A 22,597-nucleotide genomic window follows, 5' to 3' on the forward strand; every position below is an offset into this window, starting at 1 on the left:
ATCTTCTAGTTCACAACACATCAAGGTCACCCCAGTACCTCCAAAAATAAAGACAGTTTTCTGACAGTATTTTTAAGAAACATGTATTTTCATATAGCAAATGTGATTAGCTGAACCACAGTTCTCTACAGAGCAATGCTCACTGAGATACTGCTACAGCACACATACCATTCTATGTCCCTGTTTTTAAAACACAATTTATTAAAAAAGCTGAATCCACCTATAACTAAAAAAATATCAAATAAAGGAATACTTTATGAAAATGCCTCTAAAAAGAGCCACATCATGGCAGATACCCACTATCTCCAAGCTCATGAGGTTCACTCTCTAGAATCTAAATTGTCTCTCATGACTGGATACAGAAGCTGACTTTATGGCATTTGACAGGATTCACCAACAAAGTTCCCAATCAGTTTAGCAGAGACAATTAGGCTAGACAAAACCTTTCCACTTGTTCAGTTTCTGTGGTTGCTGTGGCCAGGCATTCACCACTGTCACTTTCTGCTTGTGCTCCTGAAGAGTTCTCTGGTGAACACCTCCCAAGAATAAACAAGTTCTGAGGCTGTTTAACCCTCCAGCTGACCAAATGCAGCTCACCATAGCCTGTTGTACTGCCACCTCTTCCATCATACAGTAAAGCATTTTGAGTAGAGAATTAGGAAGTGAGGACTTATCACACTTATCAATGCTGTCCATGTAATGTAAACTTATTCCCAGCATTCCTCCTTTTCTGAACTGCTGACCATAAATCTCTTACCTTGTTCAACAGTCAAAGATGATCCCGGTTGAACTTCAATTGAACTTCAATTTCCAACTTTACTTTGATTGGGCAGAACTATTACTGTTAGTCTTGGTTTTATTCAATACATTTTCAATTCTGAGACTTTTCAAGTCTCATGCTACAATTCCTGCTCTTCCATCTGGAAAACAGTCATCTTTTTGTTTGGGTTTCTTTTTTTGGGAGATGGGTGCCAGAAGCAATATTCTGCTTCTTTGTCTTCTTTGTCCTAACCAAAATGAAAGTGTTACTACTGTAGCTCTCAAGTTATTATTTTCTAAGGTGTAGTACTTCCTGAGCACTGCAAGCTCATCTCAGGGTCAAGTTCCAGGAGGTGAGTACCACAAAAGCCCAGATGAACTGCAATTAATCCATGCCTGCAATTCCACTGCTAAAACACAGCTGTCCCCTCATACTTAAAAAAATGAACAAAACCCCCAAAATCATATTTGCAGATTCCCTTCTCCAGTTCTTAATGAAAACTAAATGTCTATATTTATATTTTTCCTGACAGGTTTGCCTCCTACAAGTTACAAATTTCTCTTCTACCTTGCTTCTTGTGTTGTGCAGTATGTTAAACAGATCTCCATGACTCAGGTATCTTCATGGAAGCCATTTTCTGGTCCCACAAAGACAGAATGCACAGGCACATTCGAATACAACTGATTGCCTTGAAACAAAAATTACACAGCTTAGGGTAAAGAGCCTTACAGTTTGCTTTGAAATACCCTGTCACTCCACTATTTCAGTTAAAGAGGGCTTAATACAGGAAATGGAAATGCAAGAGATGTGCAAGAAGGTCCCTGAGTTGATCTGGTTAAAAAGTTAACCAGTTTGGGGAGTTCCAGCAAGTAAAAAGGAAGAATGAAGATACCTGGAATGTAGTTTCTTGCACAGACACTCCTAGCATTTACCATACCTGGTAAATGCAAATGGCTGGACATGGGGTGGGTTGTGGCTGATGGTCCCATAATCACTGGGTGAGACATTTGGGTTAAGACACACATACTGTGTATATACCTCAAAAGCAGTCAGATAGTCTATCTTACACTGAACTTGTGGGTTATTTGTAGCAGCTGGGAAAAGAATGGTAACAACCATAGTCAGCAACTTCTGGAGATAATTTTAATATCAAATGCATTGACATTCTCATAGCACATATGTAAGAAATCTAAAAAGGTAATCCTTTCGTGTTATAAAATCAATTTAGAAAATTGCATACATTTTGTTTTTAAATATCTATAAACCAGTCAATCTAAAAAAGAACCAATTGCTTAGTGGTAAAACCTAACTTTGCCATACGAAAAACCCCAAACTCTTTTTTATAAGGGAACACTGAAAATATTATTCAATTAAGAAAGGGAACATATTTCTGCATTTTATCTTTTGTTTTACAATAAATATACTTATTCTTGTAAGTAATGCTGGTGTTGTGATTTAGGTGCAGAAGGACACAACTCTGGAATGAGAAGAAAGATGTTGGGAGGCAGGGGAAGAAGGGGCAGTGACAAACTACAGAATTAAACTAGAAACCAAGACAAGAAACATACAGTCATTGCACAAGGCTGCTCACAGCTATACAGAAGGTAACTGTGCTCAGCAAATTGTTGTTTCAAAATTGTCTCTCTCCCCCAGAAAGAATGCTTCCTGGTTTGAGAAACAAAAGGGGGGTGGAGGGGTGTTGGATGACTGTACAGAAGCTGAAATAATAACTGGATTCTCCAAATACTAGGTTTCAGAGCTGTCTTGAGGGAAGGGGCCCTGAGAATTTTGCTATGACATAAAAAGGCTCACATCTTTGGGTTGCCCTCAATTTTTATTTTAACTCTACTGTACTTCCAGCTTTAAGAGCTCTGTTTTTGTAGACTATTTTATGACACAGGTGGTTTTGGTGGTTATCTGATACAGTCCTTTTGAAGGCTCATGACACTTAGGTATACTTATGGGGGGAAAAGTAGAAAGCATCCTTCTAGAACAGTCACCTTCTATCATGCAGTGAGTACAGAAAAAAGTGCACACATCAAAATGTGATCACTGTTCAAGGAAAAGCTACATAAATACAAATTAAGACAGTGATGAACTTATGATAGTTTATCAAATCAAGTCTGAGTTCAAACACTCAATATTCAGTCCTCTTTACTCAATTCTCCTGAGCAAGGTACAAATCCTGTTTCTCTCATATGTAAATCACACATCTTAATGACCTTGTTTTCAGTAAAGCACCTCAGACTTTTGAGGTTGTTAAGCCACAGCCTGCTTGCCTTGCTAATGCAGGTGATGTCTTAAGATTTGTAGGAATTATTCCCCAAAATCAGGTGAACAGTGTTAAAAGTCTACTGCCTACACATACTGTACTGGTATGTACTCTGAGAGCAAGTTTGCTTCTAAAATCTGCTAAGGAAAAAAAAAACAAACTTAAAAGCAAATACACTCCTGACTTTGAAGTATTTTGTCACTCTCAAACAAATGTCTTCCACTTGTGGAAACACACTTTTATGAAAATGCTAGGAAGGGGGAAAATAATTTTTTAAAAAATCATGAAAACTTATCAGCCTCAAATCTTGGCAGAATTTTCTGACACATGCAGATTACTTCTGTTTATAATCAGAAACAAAACAAAAAATACATCTCCAAAGAGAGTCAATATAAAAGCCTTAAAGTAAAACAATACATAGTATTCACTCTGTATCAGCTGGAAATCAAGACATAATATAGGATCCAGATCCTGTCTTCAGGCCTGACTCCTACAGGATCATTTAGGTTTATATAGAATTATAAAGAGCAGGCTCCAAAAGACAAAAGTATTTTTACATCCTTGAAGCTGTACCTGTAAGCAGATTTCAACTAGTAATCCATATGCACTGGCTTTAACTTACATATTTACATTCTTATCTACACCTTCTCCTTTCCCCCTTCCAGCATTGTAAGACCACACAACACCAGCGGAAAAAAATAAAAATCTTTAAATAAATACATGCTGAACAAAAAGTACTCCTTATGCCTTTTCTTTTTTTCCTTCATTGCAAGGCAGGGAGAGACCAAACATCACTAAGCAGAGTTCCAGTTATTTTATACAGCTGTGTCCTTTGCCAGGACTGCCTTATTATATTTATTAGCTGCTGCTGCCACTTTGCTGTTGAAAGTGCAGTTGCAAGATCAGGTCTCGAATTTCTTCTCTTTTGTTTCTGATCAGCTGACGAGGGAACCAATTCTCCAGATGAAGTGGTTGTTCAAAATTAACTATGGGATTCTGGTAAGAGAAAAAGGAATATTTATGGAATGAATTTACTAACACAAGTTTCAGAAAGAATTTCAAACCCTTCCCCTGCTGCTGAGATCAAGAAGCCACAAACAAGTTTCCATACAAGACTGACAGCCTTCAAAATAAAACTGCAGTTCCTTCATCGTGCCCTTACCAAAAGGTACTCATGGTAAACACTGAACAGGTTATCATCATTCTCCTAAAGACACATCAGTATTAACACACATTAAAGGCAGATTTCATGTATTTTGACAAAGTAGCCATACTTTTGGTATCGAACAAGGAACAGATGCATTTTAGTCACAAGACACATAAGAACAATCACACTATAGCAAAGAGTCGAGCATACAGTGGTTAAGCATGCTGAGATTTTGTTGTCTCAAGCATGTGTCTTTTTCTGTCATGAAAAGAAAATAGAAGACAACAAAAAAGTGAGACAACTGATAACAGTTTTAGCAGGACATGAGAAGGGAAGAATTTGGAACAAAAGAAGATAGCAAAATGAAACAGCTGAGAAGTGCTGGCAGACTTGGTAGTTTAGACCACAATATCACATCTGACTTGCCAAAACAAATTTTTTTTCTTCTTTCCCTCTTCACTCTTTTGCCATGCTTATATTTCACTTTCTCCCTCCTTTGAATGAAGTAATTGATGATAAATTGACACAGTAAAGGACACACCACATTTTGCAGTCTATGAGTCCTGGAATGTTTAGGACAAGTTACAACCACCTTGTCCCAAGCCTTGCTTCTTCAAGAAGTCCCTATTAGTTAGAGAATGGGCAGTTCAAAAGCTTTGGCAAATAATTTCATTTTCCACCTACACAAGAGCTCAACTCATCTATTACAGAATCAAAGAATGGTTGGAGATAGAAGAAACTTCTGGAGTTTTATATCCCCAACCAGACTTTCCTGGATTCCAGCAGAGCAGCTCTCCTCACTGAGTCACCTGTCATTTGGTCAGGAACTCTCCAGGAAGCTGTCAGGGTAATGTCACCCAAAGGGTCCAATGTCTTTAAATGTGAGGCTACTTTTACCTGTCCAAAGGTGTTCTTGTTCTTCCTGATCAGGTGGTTGACAGCAGATGCCCACTGCTGTGTCACCCATGGTACTCTGCTCTTTAGTCACTACCCAGAACCTCTCAGATGGCTCCTCAGCCAGCCCTAGGCATAGATCCATGCATTCCAGCTGACCGATGTGAAGGACAACTCTGCCTCCTTGTGTTCTGTGCCAGTGCTTCCCAAAGAGCCAGTATCCATCCATAGCACTCCTGCTGGACACGTGATGCATCCAACAACATCCCCATGACCTGGACAAGATCACAGCAGGCAACTGCACACGGAGTTCCAATCTCTACGCCCTCCCTCAGCGCGTGTACCCGTGTACAGGTGCTTTGGAACAGCAACCTGTTCTCTACAGCAGAAAATCCTGTCCACTGCCCAAGGCCTCACACAACGCTTTGCACACACAGGAATCTCAGAGAATGCAAACCACACGCATCAGGCATCAGACAATCAGAACCATTTAAAGGACAGAGCAAAGGGCAGTGTGCTGATCAGAGGGAGGAAGACTTGGGGACACCCTAAAAGACAGAGCCTGAAGCCCAGAATCTGAAGATATTTAAAGGTACGCGCTGAAAAAGATGCTCCCTTAGCTATACACATTCCCTTTTAACAATTTCCCCTCTTCCTCTCTCTGCAGAAGCTGCTGCCTGCAGACCCCACTCAGAGACCAATGCACAAGCTGACGAAGTTTTAGATACTGCAAGAAGAGATGAAAAGATATTTTTGTAACATCTGTAGGGCAGGAGTGCATACACTAACAGGCTTCAAATATACACAAATAGTCAGGAATACTGCATGCTTCAATATAAAAGCAACATGAAACTACAGTCAGAAACATTTGAGGATAAACACATCTGAGAAGCCAGTCAGACAGACCCCTGCCATTACTTAAGAATGGGTTTCATCTCCTCTTTCTCAAATGGCTTTGACATGACTTCACAGTTTTTTGGTGTATGGCCATTTTGCTCAGTAAAATGGGTTTTTGTGGTTTAAGGTATTTTGGGGGAAAGAGGAAGGTAGTTTGCATTTGTACCTGAAAGAAGCTTTCCACATACTGCAGTAAATAGACACCACAATCACTGCTGTTATCTTGTTTAGGCACTCTGGGAGACAGGTCAATCATTGTTGATTTACTGAATTCCCGGTGTGTTTTTCGTTTAGCTTCCCATTCCACTTCAAGGTACCTACAAAAGAAAGTAAACAGTTTAAATACTTGAGAAATAACTCCCAAGCTCAATGCCTTTTGGAACACTACTCAAGGTTGTTCCAAAGCTGGCCAAAAAACTTAGATAGCTTTAGCCAAATTATTTCACCAAATTTGCCAACAAAATTCATGTACTATTTCCACTATCCAGTTTCTATTGCACTCAGAGGCATTTCTACCACATAATAGGCAATATACAAAACAAATATGCATGATGTCATTTAAAATCAGCTCCTTCTGCAGTGTTTCTACAAGCTATTAGGATACTAGGACAATTTTATACCTTAACTAAAGGAATAATTTTCTTGGCTATCACACATTTTTCCTGAGTTCATTCTAAGAGGCCAGCAGTGCTTTTTCAACCTAAGCAAACCATTAAAGCCCTCCTTAAATATCACCTAACAAAAAACTTCAGTTACAGTTGCACCAGTATAACCCTTGCAATTAAGGTATTTAAAACCTTAGAAAAGCTCTTCTGTAGTGATTAGGACTTATTTGTCAGGGTTCTCTACTGTTCTCACGCTTCAGTAGCAACTCACTGACCCCACATTCAGGGCTGACTGCTGATTCTAGAGATGGGATGGAAAACCTAAAGATCTGGTTTTCAAAGGCAATAGTTACCTATATTTTTCTCCTAGCTTTAGCTAGACTTACAAAGTCTAAGAGCTTCTGAAAATCAAACATAAGGTCTGACTTAAGAGAATAAATACAGGCATTAAGTCAGACCTTGTGTTTGATTTCAAATTTGATAAAATGATAAACCGTTTGATCAAATGATAAAAGCCCCAAGTCCTTGCAGTCATAAGAATAAAAATACATATAGAACACTTAAAACAGCTTTTGGGGGAAATGTCAACTGTGAAAAGGCACCAAATGTGAAACAATTCAAAGATTAAGACATTTCAGTGAAGCACATTTCCTAGAAACTGCATGAACCTATGACTGTAGACTTTTTAATTCATTTGTTTGAGCCTGATCACTGCCCAAAAAACAACCCAAATCAACTCAGGGAAAAGAAGATGTCATAGAATTCCTGCGTAAGTTTCCTTAAACTTCTGCTTCCAGGGTGTAACTGGAAATTGAAGGAATAAGAAGTTTGCTTCCCAAACTCCCTTTATCTCACAACTCCACAGGTCTTCACTTGTTTTCTGACTTTTTTGTGACATCTCTCTAAACTCCAAAAAAACCCAGTCTGCAATTTCAACCTCAGGAGTAGCTCAAAGAAAACTGCACTAAAATAATACATCCCACAGAGATTTTTTTCAATAAATAAATAGAAATTGCTATTTCATTCTTCCTCCCAAGACACATAGCAGGGAGGCCTCTCTATTTAGGGAAAATATGGTTTCACAAAAATGTCTATATCTCATGTAAACTTTACATAGCATTTTGAAGAAATTACTTTTACAAGAAGGTGGTGCTATTTAGTTTACAGGTTTTTGTACCTTTCCGTGAAAGGAACAGCAAAGAAAACAGAAAGAACAATTGCATTTAGCTTCAGATATTTAACAATTTTTTAGAAGTTGTTGATAGGCATTAAAGTCATTAGAAGTGTGTAAAAGTACTGAAAGTTTTTATTACATTCTTCCAATACTCACATACTTTTCACAGAATAGAAAATTGAATATATTTTAACACTTTTCAAAACAAATACCATTCCACCATAACTCTGCTGACACAGCAAGATTTTAGACAGCTTCAGTCTAGTTTCTGCATTTTTGCACATAGGAATGGATTATGCACTAATATAATTATACACTAATTATGTAAGTGTTATCAGAAAAATGATCCCCTAGAAAATGATCATTCAAAGTATTTCAAAGTATTCATTTCATTAGTTTTCATTTTAAATGTTTTTCGACACCTTCAGTTACTAGACTAGATGGGATAAATCCTCCCTCCATAAAAACAACACTAGCAAAAATCTGTTTTCCTTTTTTCTCCACTCTCTACTTCACAGTTTTTGCACCATATGTGGGTTGCAGAACATAGGCTTTTCATGGAAGCCTCTGTATTATAATTACAATTTCCTTAGTCATGACTCTTCATGGATTTTCCTTTAGCATTAGAAATAAACAGTTTTCTAGACAAACTTATTTTGTATATAGTAATTTGACCAGCAGCATCTACTGCTACAAGACAGAAACTGTAATTACTTACTCTCTCAAAACCTGAACGGTTTTCTGCACAGAACATGCTTTCAAGGAGTCTAAGATGAGTATACAAGGCCTGTACACAACAAAAACAAAAACAAGTCATTTCAGTCTTTCATCACCAACACTACTGAAGAAAGTATTTTGTTTGCATACAGCCTACCCAAGAGTATCACTATCTGAACCAATGTGGTACATACAAATGAACAAGTACCTACAGCTGTGATTTTATGACAATACCTGAATTACTACAGAATTTCATAATTTAATGTTACAATACTAGAAAGAAAACAGAAACATACCTTTTACAAATCTGCTTTTTGGAATTACTTAGGGAGATCTGAGATAAGAGAAAAAATAAATCTTAAAAACCAACATCATTTATCAACTTTAAGATCTTCATAAATTAAAAGGTAGTTAGAGAAGCTAATTTCAGAAAGGTAGAAACTGATAAATCAATTTTAAAAACAGGTGAAATCATAGCAGAGCAAATAGGTAAGCAAAGGAGGACAATGCTAATTTAAAATGCCTTGCACATGCTGCAGGCCATGCAAACATCAATAACTACTGCAAAAAGATGATGCAAAATCCCTTGGACAACTCTCACAGCCTTCAGAAATTCAGTAATATATTTTCTTTATCAACACAAAAAGGAACTTACTTTAGAAATAGCTGAATATAGAACTGAAGCAGAAGCAGCAATTTCATTGCCCCCTAGTACAAAAGAATAAATTAAAAAAAAGTTAAGAAAATAATGCCTAAACAAAGTATTTTTATTTTCAAGTTTATGATTATTATTATTCAAAATATGAAAGTAAAGAACTAATTTATAAACAAAATTTTAACATTCTCTTCTGAATCCTGAAATACCAGAGCTACCAAAGGTCTTCCCTCCTGCTAAAATTCCTACTGAAACTGAACCACTTTCCAATCATTCCTCATTTTCCATGTCTCTCCCAGTGTTTTCCAGAGTTGTATAAAACTTGCAGTCCTTACACTGCATGGGTACATAAAAACATACTACATCAGTCTGGAAGTTTTAGAAATCATCTTTCACATAATTTCCTTCCTTCAAGGACTAAGACACTTAGAACTGTTTATGGCTTGACATGACTTTCTCCTAGATGACGTACCTTTAGAGAATAAACTTCTGTTACCATCCGTCTCCTCCTCATCCTTGAAGAGCACGGAACCAGCTCTAGTGTTCTCACTCTCTGGCTCAAGTGGAGACTGCTGAGGCTGGTGAGATAATGAACTCTGATGGGGACACTCCTCATACATAGTTTCTTCTAACCAAGGAAAACAGATAACTGCAATGTACCAATGAGACCTGCCCAGCAGTGAGGAGAGGGAGGAAAAAATGTCAGAACTCTGTAACATTTGGTTCTGAAAAGGCTATGGAAAGCTTTTACAATATTGAGAGCTTGTGGACAACTGTTCTGTGACACACAACCATCGTTGCCATGTTCTCTTCATGGCAAGTCATACTAATCCTCTCCCTCATTTTTTTACTTTGCACTGTGGCGTAACAGCAAAAGTAACTATCAATTCCATTAATTTTTAATATTTAAATATCAATTTACAAACCCCAAGAAACCCACCACAGCAATTTATTGGCATTTGACCACCCATTTCACACTTCAACCAAAACAAAAAAATACTAATAATTAGTTATGGTCATCCCAGTTTTGAATATAGCTGAAAGTGTGCCACCTTTCCACAGCTGTTTTACATTATGTATCTTTCAATGACTGTTCAGTTTTACAGGAGTTTCCATGTGCAGGTCAATTATTTAACCAGGGAAAGGCACAGATTATAGAAGTTCTACTTTTATCTATTGACACTATGAGTTGCTGTGATTTCTTTATAGAAATATTACTCAAGCGAACAGGAATCATCATAATGACACACAAATTATTCTGAAAAATACCTAATGGTAATTCTCAGTAAAACAAAAACCAAAGGTACAAATTTGACAGCTGAATAAACATTTTATCTTTTGACCAGTTTTCAAAAATTACTCATTCCAATGTGTTACTTCTTCAAAATCTGATCTATCACAGGCAATGATCCAACTTTACAGCCATAATTTTTTACTACCACAATATTCATTGAGATCTTTAAATATCAGAAAAGGTGTTGAAAACATAAACTTACTCCTCATTCACAGGCACAAAGATATAATCTTTATTGAAGATATTTATATGGCGAGTCCATGTTCTTACTCTTCTGTGTCTTCTCTGTGCAACTCTGAAACAAACAAATGACAATTGTTGTTTGGTTTTGTTCCTTTTAGTTAAAGAAAGGCATAGGGATTAGTACTCCTACTCAATGGGTTTTTAATTTATTCTAGAAATTTCCTAGACAGATAAGAAATAAATCAGCCCACCATTGAGCCCAAGTGACTAATGAACCACTTCTGAATCATCTTAAGTGTTGCAGTTTAAGGCCCGGCGATGTGGAAGATCTCGGAATGTAACGGAAAGTTAGAAAAAACCCCCCCTCTGTTAGGATAGTAAAACCTCCTGTAATTAGCCAATAGCACTTAGGTGTGACGTGAGCAGATGGGAGTAACACAATGACCCTAGGTTATAAATTGTCAAATCCCCTGCAATAAAGGCCATTGCTTCGCCATCCATCACATTGATGTCTTGTGGGTAGATTGGCCAGGGTGGCCCGGGAGAGAGGCCACGGGCTGGCTCCTGGACTAGGGTGTTTGCCTTGCTTGAAAAACCAGCACTTAAGCTCTTCTTGAAAAAAAAACCAACAAATCACAATCATTCATAGATTTTAATGTATTTCTTGCAAATTATTGATTACTGCACTAAAGGCAAAAACCTTATCTAAACACCAGTCAGTGTAAATACAGATCTAAAATAATTTAAAAACATCCATGAATTAAGCTTCACAACACCACTTCTGAAGGCCTATCTGAACAACCTTATTCTTGAAGGGAAAAAGCTAAATGCTTTGCACAGGGCCATGCAGCACACCTGTTGCAAATACAGGTGAAACACACGCCCTCCAATCCTGAGATTTAAATGCTGGACCACACTTCATTTCCAGCTCTACAGACAAAGCATGAGGACAGAATACAAGGAGAACAATAAAAATTGAGAAGGTATTTAAGTTTGGATTTAGTTTGCTCAAGTTGAAATGGAAATCAACATTACACAGAACTTTGCTCCAATATGAAAGCAAAATTCACTCAGCAGACATCCCTATTATCATTGTGATTCCATTCTCATCTTTGATAACGAAGCACAACTGCAGAGTAATAGCAACTGGAGAAAATTAGTGAGGAGTGGAAAATCAGACTGGTGTAGGGCTCTGCATGGGCCAGCATTACGACTTACTGCAAATTTCCTCTGCTATATGACTGTAGAAGCACTGGCAATTCAAAGGGGAAGGCCTGCTTATAATCTGGGAAAGCACCTATAAAAGCAATTTGCTCAATCCAGCGCCTGAGCTGTGTGAAGAAAGTGAAGGAAAGGGTCTTTAAGTATCTACATCTGTTGAGATTCACTTCATTTACAACAGTACAGAGCCAGGATTTTCACTAGCCATTTATCCACAAGAGCCCACTGAAACAACTAACAACCCTAACCATCTGCAGTCACCAGGTGAGTATCTAAGCCCAAACACAAAACTAGACTTTCCAAAGCTATCTCCTAATCCAGAAAAGCCACAGTCCTTGAAATGTGGTAAATTAAGAGTCCATTCCTGTTCTTCCAGAAGATTATGGACAGACCAGCTTTGTAAAAGGAATCGGACCACGGCACAACAGCATTCTTATCACAGATAGTTTTGTCTTCACCTCAGAACATTCAAAGTCAGAAGATGTTCTTTCAAACACAGTTACATGAATTTTCAAGACATCCTTGAGAATATTACAGAAGTTTCACTTTTCTTCCCTTCATCACAGCTTTCACCTAGCAATGACTGTCACCTAAACAAGATGGCACACACACCTCTCTGTGCAGATAGCCTCCTTTTCCAGTAGAATGAAAGATCTGGGGACTTCATGGATAACAGAATAAAAAAAAAAAAAACAAAAAGAACACTTCAGAGAAACTAAAAAGCTTTCAATAAGCTCAATGATGATGCTGATTGATCTCTGTAACAACCTGGATGGTTTTTAGTGAGTTGGGTGTCCTTCTATTCTCCCAGGTAACAAGCAACAGGACAAGAGCCAACGGGCCCAGGTTGTCCCAGGGAAGGTTTAGATTGGCTATTGGGAAAATTTCTTCACCAAAAGTTTTCTAAGGATTGGAACAGGCTTGCCCATGGAAGTGGCTGAGACACCAAGCCTGGGGGGTATTTAAAAGACATGGTAGATGTGGCATTTGGGGTCATGGTTTAGTGGTAGACTTGATAGCGCTGGGTAATAATTGTTGGACTCTATGATCTTAGAGATCTTTTCCAACCTAACAGATTCTGAGATGCTGTGGACACAGAATGAATGTTGGTAGCTCTGATCTCAAACATCGCTGTTGAGAAGAAATTGCAAGTGAGTTAAGAATGCTTCTACCCTTTAGACAGTTAGCAGGAAACACAATGTGATACAGGGTTCCCGGGCTGCTAATGATATCTCTTTGGGAAACTCTCCAATTGAGTGAGCTCATGTGTTAAAAAACAAATGTGTAAGCTGGGTATACAATAAAATTTTCTTACTAAAACTTTGGTCAATAATTTTTTACCAATATGTAAAACTAAATACGTGGTAAATATAAAAATATATTTTATATATTTTTATTATATGTATTTACTATTATATATAATTATTATAACTATATGTTATATTGTATTTATTATTTATAATATCATATTTATTCTAGTATAAAACATTATTATATTTTTATAATATAAAAATATATATAGTAGCATAATTTCTTAAAATTATGCATGTCTTGAAAAACTGTCCATTTATGATAAAAATATCAAATAAATAATTGTCTGAAGTAAATATTCAGATAAAGTTGGAGAAAGGTGATAACATTTTCATTCATATTCAGTATGAGTCGCATTGATTTTAAGGAAAAACACCAATATGCTTAAAGTATGAGTTACAACATTTCATCACTAATCCTTTGGAAAACACCAAAAACTATTTTATGTGCTGAATAGTAGATGATCTCCAGAACTTCGAAGTGTTGGATAGATAGATTGTTTCTGGTCATAATGGCTTGTAAAATGAACTTACGAAACTTTGACATCCCCCTCAGAGTTTTTTTCTGTCCTGGTCAGGCACTTGTAGAAGAAACTGCTAAAAATGTGTGTACGGTCAGCAATATGTTTTGGTGCCTTCTCCAATAAGAGATATCTACCAAAGGAAAAAACCAAGAAAATTATTAAATTATTTTTTCTAGAAAATACTATTACTGCTAAAAAAAGGGCAGTTATTCTAATGAGTTATCATATGAGGTTATGCTTAGTATCAGCTACCTTCACAGCCACTAATCATGCCAAACTTTTTTATTTTAACTATTCACATGGATGTGCATCATCAGATTATGTATCAGCCAAGCAGCTACTAAGAATCAAGTTATCTTTGTCCCTGACTTTTTCTCCAGTATTAATTTTATTTTGAAAGTAAGGTGCCTATCCCTTATAATTAAGAGAGACTTGAAAACCTAACAAAGTATAAACCTATAGAACGCTATACTTGTGCAAAATCAAAAAGCATGGAACAGGTCAGTCAAATTGTCCATTTCACTTTTGCAGGTTGTGCATGTGAAAGCTATTATTTCACTGCTGATAATTTTGTTATGAACATCAGCTTCAGTGTGTATTCTGTCACTCTAGAAAGCCAAAGCTCTCATAATTGCAGTTATCCTACACAAGGTGCCTCCAGCTTCACGTGATGAATTGGGCAACACAGTCATACATGACATTGCTTGCAACAGAATGAAAACTGAGAATGAATGTAGGAAGTCTTAACAAATTTTAAAAGCAGAGGAATTTCTACAACAATTGCATTAAGTTCTTTCATTTAAATCTTCCTTTTCTGTTGAGAAGCTACAACTATTCAGAAGACCATGATACATTATTTAGTTATAGTTTAGACCAAAATATAAGGGGCTTTGCTGTAAAATCTCACTGAAACACTGTTATGCATTTCCTTTTCTTTATCCTCTAGACAAGTCTTCCTATTGCTCACAGTGCTTGAACCCATTTAAATGACAAATAAAATGCAATTCCTGCTGATATGCTTCAAAAGAACCAGAATTTTTCTGAAGTCTAAGTCAACAGAGTGAAAAAAACCCACAGTTTTAGGGACTAGTGGCCACAAGGCCAGTTCTTGAAAAATTGCTTTCACAACCAACTTCAGCAAGATGGCCTGAAGGAGCTAAGCCAAGCAAAACCTCCTCAAGCTGTGTTCCTTTCTGCAGCTCTGCAACAGAAGAGTACCTGAAATTGCACAAAATAGCAGAGGATACTCCACTTCATGCAAAATTAGTAAATAAACTACTACTACAGACTGTCTAATTTTTTCAACTGCCTACTTAATATTTTCTGTTCTGTAAGGTCACCAAGAAGCTTTTTTCCTCCGCTTATTCTGTCCAGTTTCTATCACAGCCCTTCAAAGGGACAAAACCAGTGAAATTAAAACAAATTTAACTGCTAAGAACACAAAAAAGCTTTTTTAAAAAGTCTAGCACCCAATTCGTCATGTTGTCACTTCTGAAATTGTTGTATTGTTGTATTTGGTGACCAACATTTCCAGTAACATTCAACATTCAAGTCCACATCACGCCACAGAGAGTCTGAAAGGTACAAGAAGGGCTGAGATTACTTACTTAAGATAGAAATCAATGATGACATCATTGAGAAACTCTCCATATTCTAAGCACTCCAGGTCTTCTCTTGTGACTCCCAGTCCTCCTTTTGCAGGTGGGGGTGGATAAACAATTAAACTAGAAAACAAATCATGTCAACCAGTGACAAACTGGTTTATGTGACATTGTTCTGAGTATGGCTGTCTTATATGCACAAGATTTTCCAGAAAACCTGTGGAAAGCAGTAGGTCTCAAAACTTTACCATTTCCTCCTCCAACATTTAGGTGTTACTAAAGACGTATCACCCCAATGCACCCTGAAACTTTGATAAAAACTTTTGAAAAGCACACTATATTTTGCCTTCATCCTGTTTTTCTATTTTTGATCATAGTATTTGAAATACGGCTATATAAAATGTGAAGAAGTAACAGAGGGCAAATGGTTATAAAAAGATTGAGTGTGACAGAACAGTACAAAACCACATTGTTCAGATTTTATAAAAAGTTAGCTTAACTTTTAGTTAAGTTTTGCTAAAATAGACTTGAATGGATATTGACAGAACCCGTGAGATCCCCACCATCCCTGTTGATGCACCCATGATATGGCCTTGTAGTCATAGATCAGATCTGCCCTAATTTCTTTGAGACTGATCCTATAACACACCCAGATTGTCTTTTAACAGATAACTACACTGATATTTGCTATTATTTTCAATTTGAAGAGTGACTTTCATACAACACTTTCAAATCAACTAGAGAATGGCAGTTACATGAGAGCTTTTATTCCAGTAATTATTTCATTCCATTTATTTATATTTTACCTTTCTCATTTACATGAAATACACTTACTTCTTAACTGTTCCCATTTCTCTTACTTCTTTCCATTCTTCATTCAGTGCAGAGGACAAAGAGATACAATAGCAGCCACTATTCTGCTTATTTGCAAGGGCGTAACTGGGCCTGATCACTTTTAGCTTTGATTCCTACCAGAAAAACACAAACAATTATAAAAAGCATTATACACCTCAATACATAAAACACAACACAAAAAACCCAAGCCTAAGACCCACAGGAGTATGCTGCATCACTGAAGGCAATTCTTGCTGGAGATCCAAAGTATAAACTTTGGCATTTGGGCAAACATGCCATTGCTCAGACAACTAAAAAGTTATAAATATTTTAAAAAATAATGACAGATCTTAGTTCATAATCTCTCTCTAAAGCTATTCAAGTATTATTTAGCCAAGTGAACAAAAAATTATTCTGGAGAAGAAACATGAAAGACAGGTATCAGATTGTCTTATCAGGAGCTGTATATGCTTGGAATGTTTGAAAAATCTAGTCCTTGAACAATTTGCCTAAAAACAATACATATTTGAGCTGGCTAGCTTCCTTTTAAATTCCACAATTTCATGGACCAGATTGATCTGCTGTCTCTTGGCTTTTTACTGATGGGAACAAAGATATGCAATTTCTGTGTGACAGTAATGTGGGGTTGTGTTTAGACATTTACTCAAGAGTTTAAACCAACACATTCATTTGCACAGACTCATCTCCCCAGGAGCGTGAGGAACAATTCAGCATTTTCAAGCTGTGGCAGCCCCACAAGTACGTCTAAAGGTGTCTGGAGGGCCATCTACATAGCTCCTCCTCTGCTGCACTTCCAGCTCAACAAAAAAAAATGGTTCCATTACTCATTACTTGATTAACTTCCTGCTTGCTGCCCTAGAGACACCACAAGGGCAAAACACCCCTGTGGTTCTAAATTTACACAACTATGAATTGATCTAAAGCATTGGTACTTGCCCCTTACTGATGTGGTCTACAGATTATCCCTCTGTGTACACAATCCAGCTGACTGCAAATTTTGGAGTATCATGACTGGGGATTTTTTGAGCTATAAATTAAGAAAGAACACTGACCTAAAATTTACTCTAATGTGTGAATGCCAACCAGTGGTGATGAATGAAGAAACAGCTATCCACTAACCTGAATGACAGGGTCATTAGCATCTGAGGTATTCTCTTTTGGCATGTACTGCTTTAGTAGATCCATATTGCAACTCATGAAAGAGCTTTCTTCAGGAGAAAGACCCTTAAACAAGGCTAATGCTTGCTTCAAAGATAAAAACTCAGCAAGATCTGGTGCTCTGTTCCTCTTGCTGATGTGTGTAATCAGTTCAGTCAGACTGTCTTCTTCCCATTCTGTGAGTGGCTGAGACAGTTCAAAAATTACAAATTCATTTGATTTGGCTGGAAAAAGGAGAGAATGGATCATATTAACTATTAGATTATGTGATAGAAACTTGTCTGAACACCCGCAAAGGAACTTAGAGAGACAATGGCAAGAGGGGAAGCCCAAACAATACCCTGCCAGGTTCATCACAGGGGCCATCAGCCCACAGAAGTCCCACTTTCACAGGCACAGAGGGGCACAGCAAAATGGCAGGTAGGAACCCAAATTAAGGACTGAGGAAGAGACACACAACTGGGGCCCTTCCCAGGGTTGTCTCAGCCCAACCGTCCAGACCCAAAACCCATCAAGATAAGTCAATGTCAGGGCACTTTTTGGACTGAAAGGGGGTTTCTGCTGAAGCATATAGCACATATGGAAGGGGAATAGTATTTTGGGATTGCACAGGACTTAATATAGGCTGTTTAAGGAAATACCTAAAAGCAGCAAAGAGAGACATTCAGGTAATTCAGGGAAGAATTAGTATGGGAAAAGAGAGGGTTAAGGGCATAAGAAGGACCAGTGACATTTAAATACTCTGCTGGTCAGTGCACTTGCCTGGCCATGACATGAGCATGGACCAGCACAGCCTATCCTGTCTTCTTATTAAAGCCCTTTCTAACTCTCCTGGCTGAGAAGCTCCTCTGACCCCTCTCAGGCTGTCAGATCCACCATGATATATTTTCCTCTAATATTAACACACTAAGGCAGCAGAGCAGAATCACAGTAACCGTTTCCACAATCTGCAAAACCACCGCTGATTTTTTTTCAACAAGTCTCTAAAAACATGTCAAAACATTGACATTACTATGTACAACTAAAAGGTAAAACAGTCAAACATAGAAATTTAATAAAAATTCCTGATGGTTTCTCCAACAAGAATGTAATGGATGTAAATAAACCTAATATTAAAAGATGCCTTGAGATCTTCATACTCACATTCCACTCATTTTACTGTGTCTAGAAGAAGGTACCAGTAACTTTAATAAACTTGCCTCAACTAAAAGTAGCTCTCTGCTGAAATTTCATCCAGTATTTTGCTTCAAAACTACTTGTACTCCTTATGTAAAGCTGCCATTACTTACAATTTTTCTTCATACAGGTGACTGTATATGGAATACATACTATTAAATGTCACACAGACAGTGCCAACAATCTTTTTCATAGATGCTATTTACAACAATTTTGCTTATGTAGAAACCTTTTATGATTGTGCCACTCCGAACATGTGAGCCAAAGTTATACTCTATGTTTTTACAGAGCTTCATGCTAGACAACTAAATACAATGAGTCCATAATACCCTAAGACTAAACAGCCCATTCAGCCTCCAGTGGAAATTTTCTTTAATAATAATGCAATGGCTCACTGCACTCTTGTCAAAGGTCACCTCAATCTTTATTTGCCAAGCCTTTTGTATAGCATATACAATACTCAAGAGTAAGGATATTTCAAACATCCGTATATTTTAAAGGGAGAGATGCTTTGTTCTGACTGAGACTACAATTAAATTGTTTTGACATTTTTTAATAAAATAGAAGTAGTTTTGAATCATATTATATTAGGGGGTTTTCTTCCAAATAAAATTACAATGAAGCATTTCAGAAATGCATAACTAACCAATTATCTACACTGGTACAGCCTCACCTTGAGTACACGTGTGCAATTTTGGACACCACAATATGAAAATGACATTAAGCTATCAGAGAGCACCCAAAGGAGGGCCACAAAGATGGTGAAGGGCCTTGAGGGGAAGTCCTATAAGAAACAGCTGAGATCACTTGGCTTGTTCAGGGTAAAGAGGAGACTGAGGACAGACATCATTGCAGTTACAACTTCCTCAAGAGGAGAAGAGAAGGGGCAGGCACTGATCTCTTCTCTGACCAGTGACAGGACCCACAGGAATGGCCTGAAGCTGAGTCAGGGGAGGTTTAGGTTGGATATCAGGAAAAGGCTCTTCAGCCAGAGTGTGGCTGGGCACTGGAATAGGCTCCCCTATGAAGTGGTCAAAGCTTCAGCCTGCCAGAGTCAAAGGAGTATTTGGACAAGCTACCAGGTATATGGTGTGATTCTTGGGGATGGCGCTGTGCAGGGCCTGGAGTTGGACTCTTGTCCTCCCAACCCAACATCTTTTCTGATTCTGTGGTCTTTAAAATGCTATAGGCTTTCCTCTGCATTCAAAAAACACAGCTGTCAAAGAACCACTTTACTGACATGAGCTTTTCATTGCACTTGGGGAAAGCAATTACTCACATGGCTTGCTGGTAACTAACTTTCCCATCTGGGTTTCAATCTTTTCTACATAATCCGCAGACAGCCAAAGAAAAATAATTGTTGAAGAACAGTCACCACCACTTTTCCACCAGCCAAATCTTCTCAGATCCAGTGTATCCACTGTCAGCTGAATGTTCTTAAGAGACACTGTATAAAACAGAATTCATAAAAACCATGCTCCTAACAGCCACAGATCGAGTCATACATGTTTTAGTAATTACATACTGAGAGGTATGACCGGAGTGTATTAACACAGTACTTCTAGATTTTATTCCTTGCATTGCATAAAGAGAACACAATATTTAAATCAATTACATCAAACTCTATAAAACAAAGTTACCAAATTCTAACACAAAAATATAAACACCTGCATGCAAGATTCTTCCTGAAAAAAAGTTGGCTTTTTTCCTCAAAATAGCCACTGTTAATACCTACGAATATAAAAATACTGCAAATCATTAATTCCTACTTGCTTCCAGTCAACTCAACTTAGAACTGCTCATAAACCTTTTCCTATCATATGTCATCTTGGCAAATCAACTAAACACCGATCTATAGTTATAGTCCTCTTAGCTTTAGTCTACTCATACATTTTTGTAAACCTAAGGATCTAAAATGCTAATTTGAAAAGCTCAATGTTTCACCTCAAAAACACGCACAGCCCTATCTACTATAGTTCAACACCTAAAATACACAGGAATATGTGAGGCAAGCCATTAAAACAAGTCCACAAGAAGCTGTTGTTAATGTTTACACTATAGACACTAAAACTCTTTTTTATTGAAAAACAAAAAATTAAAAACTATCTAATATCTTTGTGAAATATTATAAATTGTTAATAACAGAAATATATACTTAGTATTCTAATCCGATACTTTAAATATATAACTAAGAAAAGGCTAAAAAAAGAAAATTCTCTTACCCTGAAATGGGATCACAATATTTTTCATTGTAAACTGAAATAAGATTTTAAAAAGTATAAATTAGTTTGCATTTTACAAATTGATTAAAACAATTTATGTATTTTTAAATTTCTGCATATCTTTCCTTATAGTGAAATAAACTGAAAATAATATAATAGAATCATTCAGGTTGGAAAACACCATTAAGCTCAAGTCAAACAGGCTTAGTTTGAGACTTCATATTGCCTATATCACCTAAAAAAACATTCCTAAAGACATTGCAGAATCTAAAGGACAGCAAGTAATTTCAGAGATGCAAGGCACTGAGAAATAAGCAAAGGTGCAGAACTGCCTATATGCTCCTCAAAAAGAAGAGAAAAGATGAACACTTGGGACAGAAGGAGTTAAAGCCATGTGTGAGAAGCTGTCAGATGTGCTGCTTGAAGTAAGGACACAATAGAAATGGTTCAACTCTATGCTGGTATTACTTTATGTCAATCTTAAAATTAAAGGCCTTTAAGGATTCCACTTGCACTGCTACTATGTTAAAGTGAGTTTGCTAAATGAAAAATGCTTTATTGTCACTTTGACAAAAGGTTATATACATTAACAAAGGATGGCCTGTGGAACCACAGAGGCACAAAGTAGTGTTTCCCAAGGAAAATTTCTACTTCACACCTAAGAGCATTGATTCTGAAATTATTTTAACTCATCATTAAAATTATTTTTGCCTATTAATTTAGAAAATTTTCATGAAATGTTTTTGTAACTGCTGTTTTGTGAGAAGCTGAAATTGTTGTTACAATTCAAGATTTCAAAATGTCTTAATGAAAGCAAAAGAAGATACACAGGTTCAAACATCTCTTTTTCAGTTGCTATATACAGAATGAACCAGGTCAAAGATCTGTTGAAACTCCTGGAGCTGGTGCTCCATTTAAAGAATACCTTCACCTTTGTTTCTATACCCTGTGAGTAGCATATTGTCTACACTATAAAGCTTTTAGCATTGCTTTTATGCTCTCTGAAGTCACAAAGCAAACAATTTTCTGTTTAAAAGGCAAGAGCATAGTATATATTTGAACTCTGATCATTATGAACCACTTTAATAGAACACAATTGTTATTTCTGAGAAAAGTAAATGGTCTTTCTTTTAAGTGACATTAATTGGCCATTAATATGGCCATTGTTTTCTGTTAGAATTCATTAAAAACTTTCTCAGTATGATTTGTGTTCCAGTACAGCATTTTACAGAATCTTCACATGTGAAAACTGTAGCCACAGTGAATCACAGTTAGCTTTTCTACTGACAGCAACCCAAATGCTCAAGGCAATGGACCACACACTCCATTGTTTAGCCGAAGAAATTTAATGCAACAATAATAAAATCTCTTGTGTTTCCACACTAAGTACCACTGACTTCGTTTAACCAGAATTGTAACTTTTAAATATTCACAAAATAGCATAATAGAACAACTTACCCTAGCAGGACCTGTTGATAAACACTTAAATTTCCCAATGTGTAGTCTATCAAATTCAACATCCAGTGCCAGGTTTGCCTGCTTTCTAGATGTGCTTCCGGAAGGTAAGCTGACAGGACATTTATCTTCAATTAACTCTGTTAAAGACTGGGAAAAAAGTGTATTTACTACAGGACTTGTTAGATACACCCCTTCTGTATACTTTTCTTCATGCTTGTAAGAATTGACTCCCAAAGCCAACTTCCACATAAAAAATTCATATTAAAAAACTCTAAGTGTTCTTACATCCATTACTGACAATTTCCTTAAGGGTCTGACAGTACCTTGCTACACTTCTATTACCAAAACATGATCTGCGCTCTTGACTTCATTCTCAGTCAGTAAAAACTGAAACAGAGCAACAAAATAATACCCTTCTATTCATAGCAAAGCTTCAGTATCCAATTCAATGCTTTTATAATTGAATTGATTCAC

General features: G+C 37.0%; 1 protein-coding gene across 7 annotated transcripts in view; it reads right to left on the reverse strand.

Moving 5' to 3' along the window:
- Window positions 1-1,889: 1,889 nt before the first annotated feature.
- Window positions 1,890-22,597, reverse strand: part of SENP7 (SUMO specific peptidase 7) — a 45,561-nt gene continuing 24,853 nt past the window's right edge. For all 7 annotated transcript variants that reach the window (XM_088067791.1, XM_014253444.2, XM_014253442.2 and 4 more), the window contains 14 exons: window positions 22,124-22,270; window positions 20,666-20,699; window positions 19,723-19,890; window positions 17,229-17,491; window positions 16,089-16,222; window positions 15,261-15,377; window positions 13,664-13,783; window positions 10,618-10,710; window positions 9,594-9,790; window positions 9,122-9,174; window positions 8,763-8,800; window positions 8,468-8,536; window positions 6,137-6,287; window positions 1,890-4,028 (listed from right to left, as the gene is read on the reverse strand). In XM_088067791.1, the coding sequence (XP_087923917.1) occupies window positions 3,891-4,028; window positions 6,137-6,287; window positions 8,468-8,536; window positions 8,763-8,800; window positions 9,122-9,174; window positions 9,594-9,790; window positions 10,618-10,710; window positions 13,664-13,783; window positions 15,261-15,377; window positions 16,089-16,222; window positions 17,229-17,491; window positions 19,723-19,890; window positions 20,666-20,699; window positions 22,124-22,270 (1,722 nt within the window). In that variant the 3' untranslated portion in view covers window positions 1,890-3,890. The remainder of the gene's footprint in view (window positions 4,029-6,136; window positions 6,288-8,467; window positions 8,537-8,762; window positions 8,801-9,121; window positions 9,175-9,593; window positions 9,791-10,617; window positions 10,711-13,663; window positions 13,784-15,260; window positions 15,378-16,088; window positions 16,223-17,228; window positions 17,492-19,722; window positions 19,891-20,665; window positions 20,700-22,123; window positions 22,271-22,597) is intronic.

This window comes from Pseudopodoces humilis, chromosome 2 (assembly GCF_049639895.1).
Source record: "Pseudopodoces humilis isolate 2021_Gansu_Grassland_sample_001 chromosome 2, ASM4963989v1, whole genome shotgun sequence".
NCBI lineage: Eukaryota > Metazoa > Chordata > Aves > Passeriformes > Paridae > Pseudopodoces > Pseudopodoces humilis.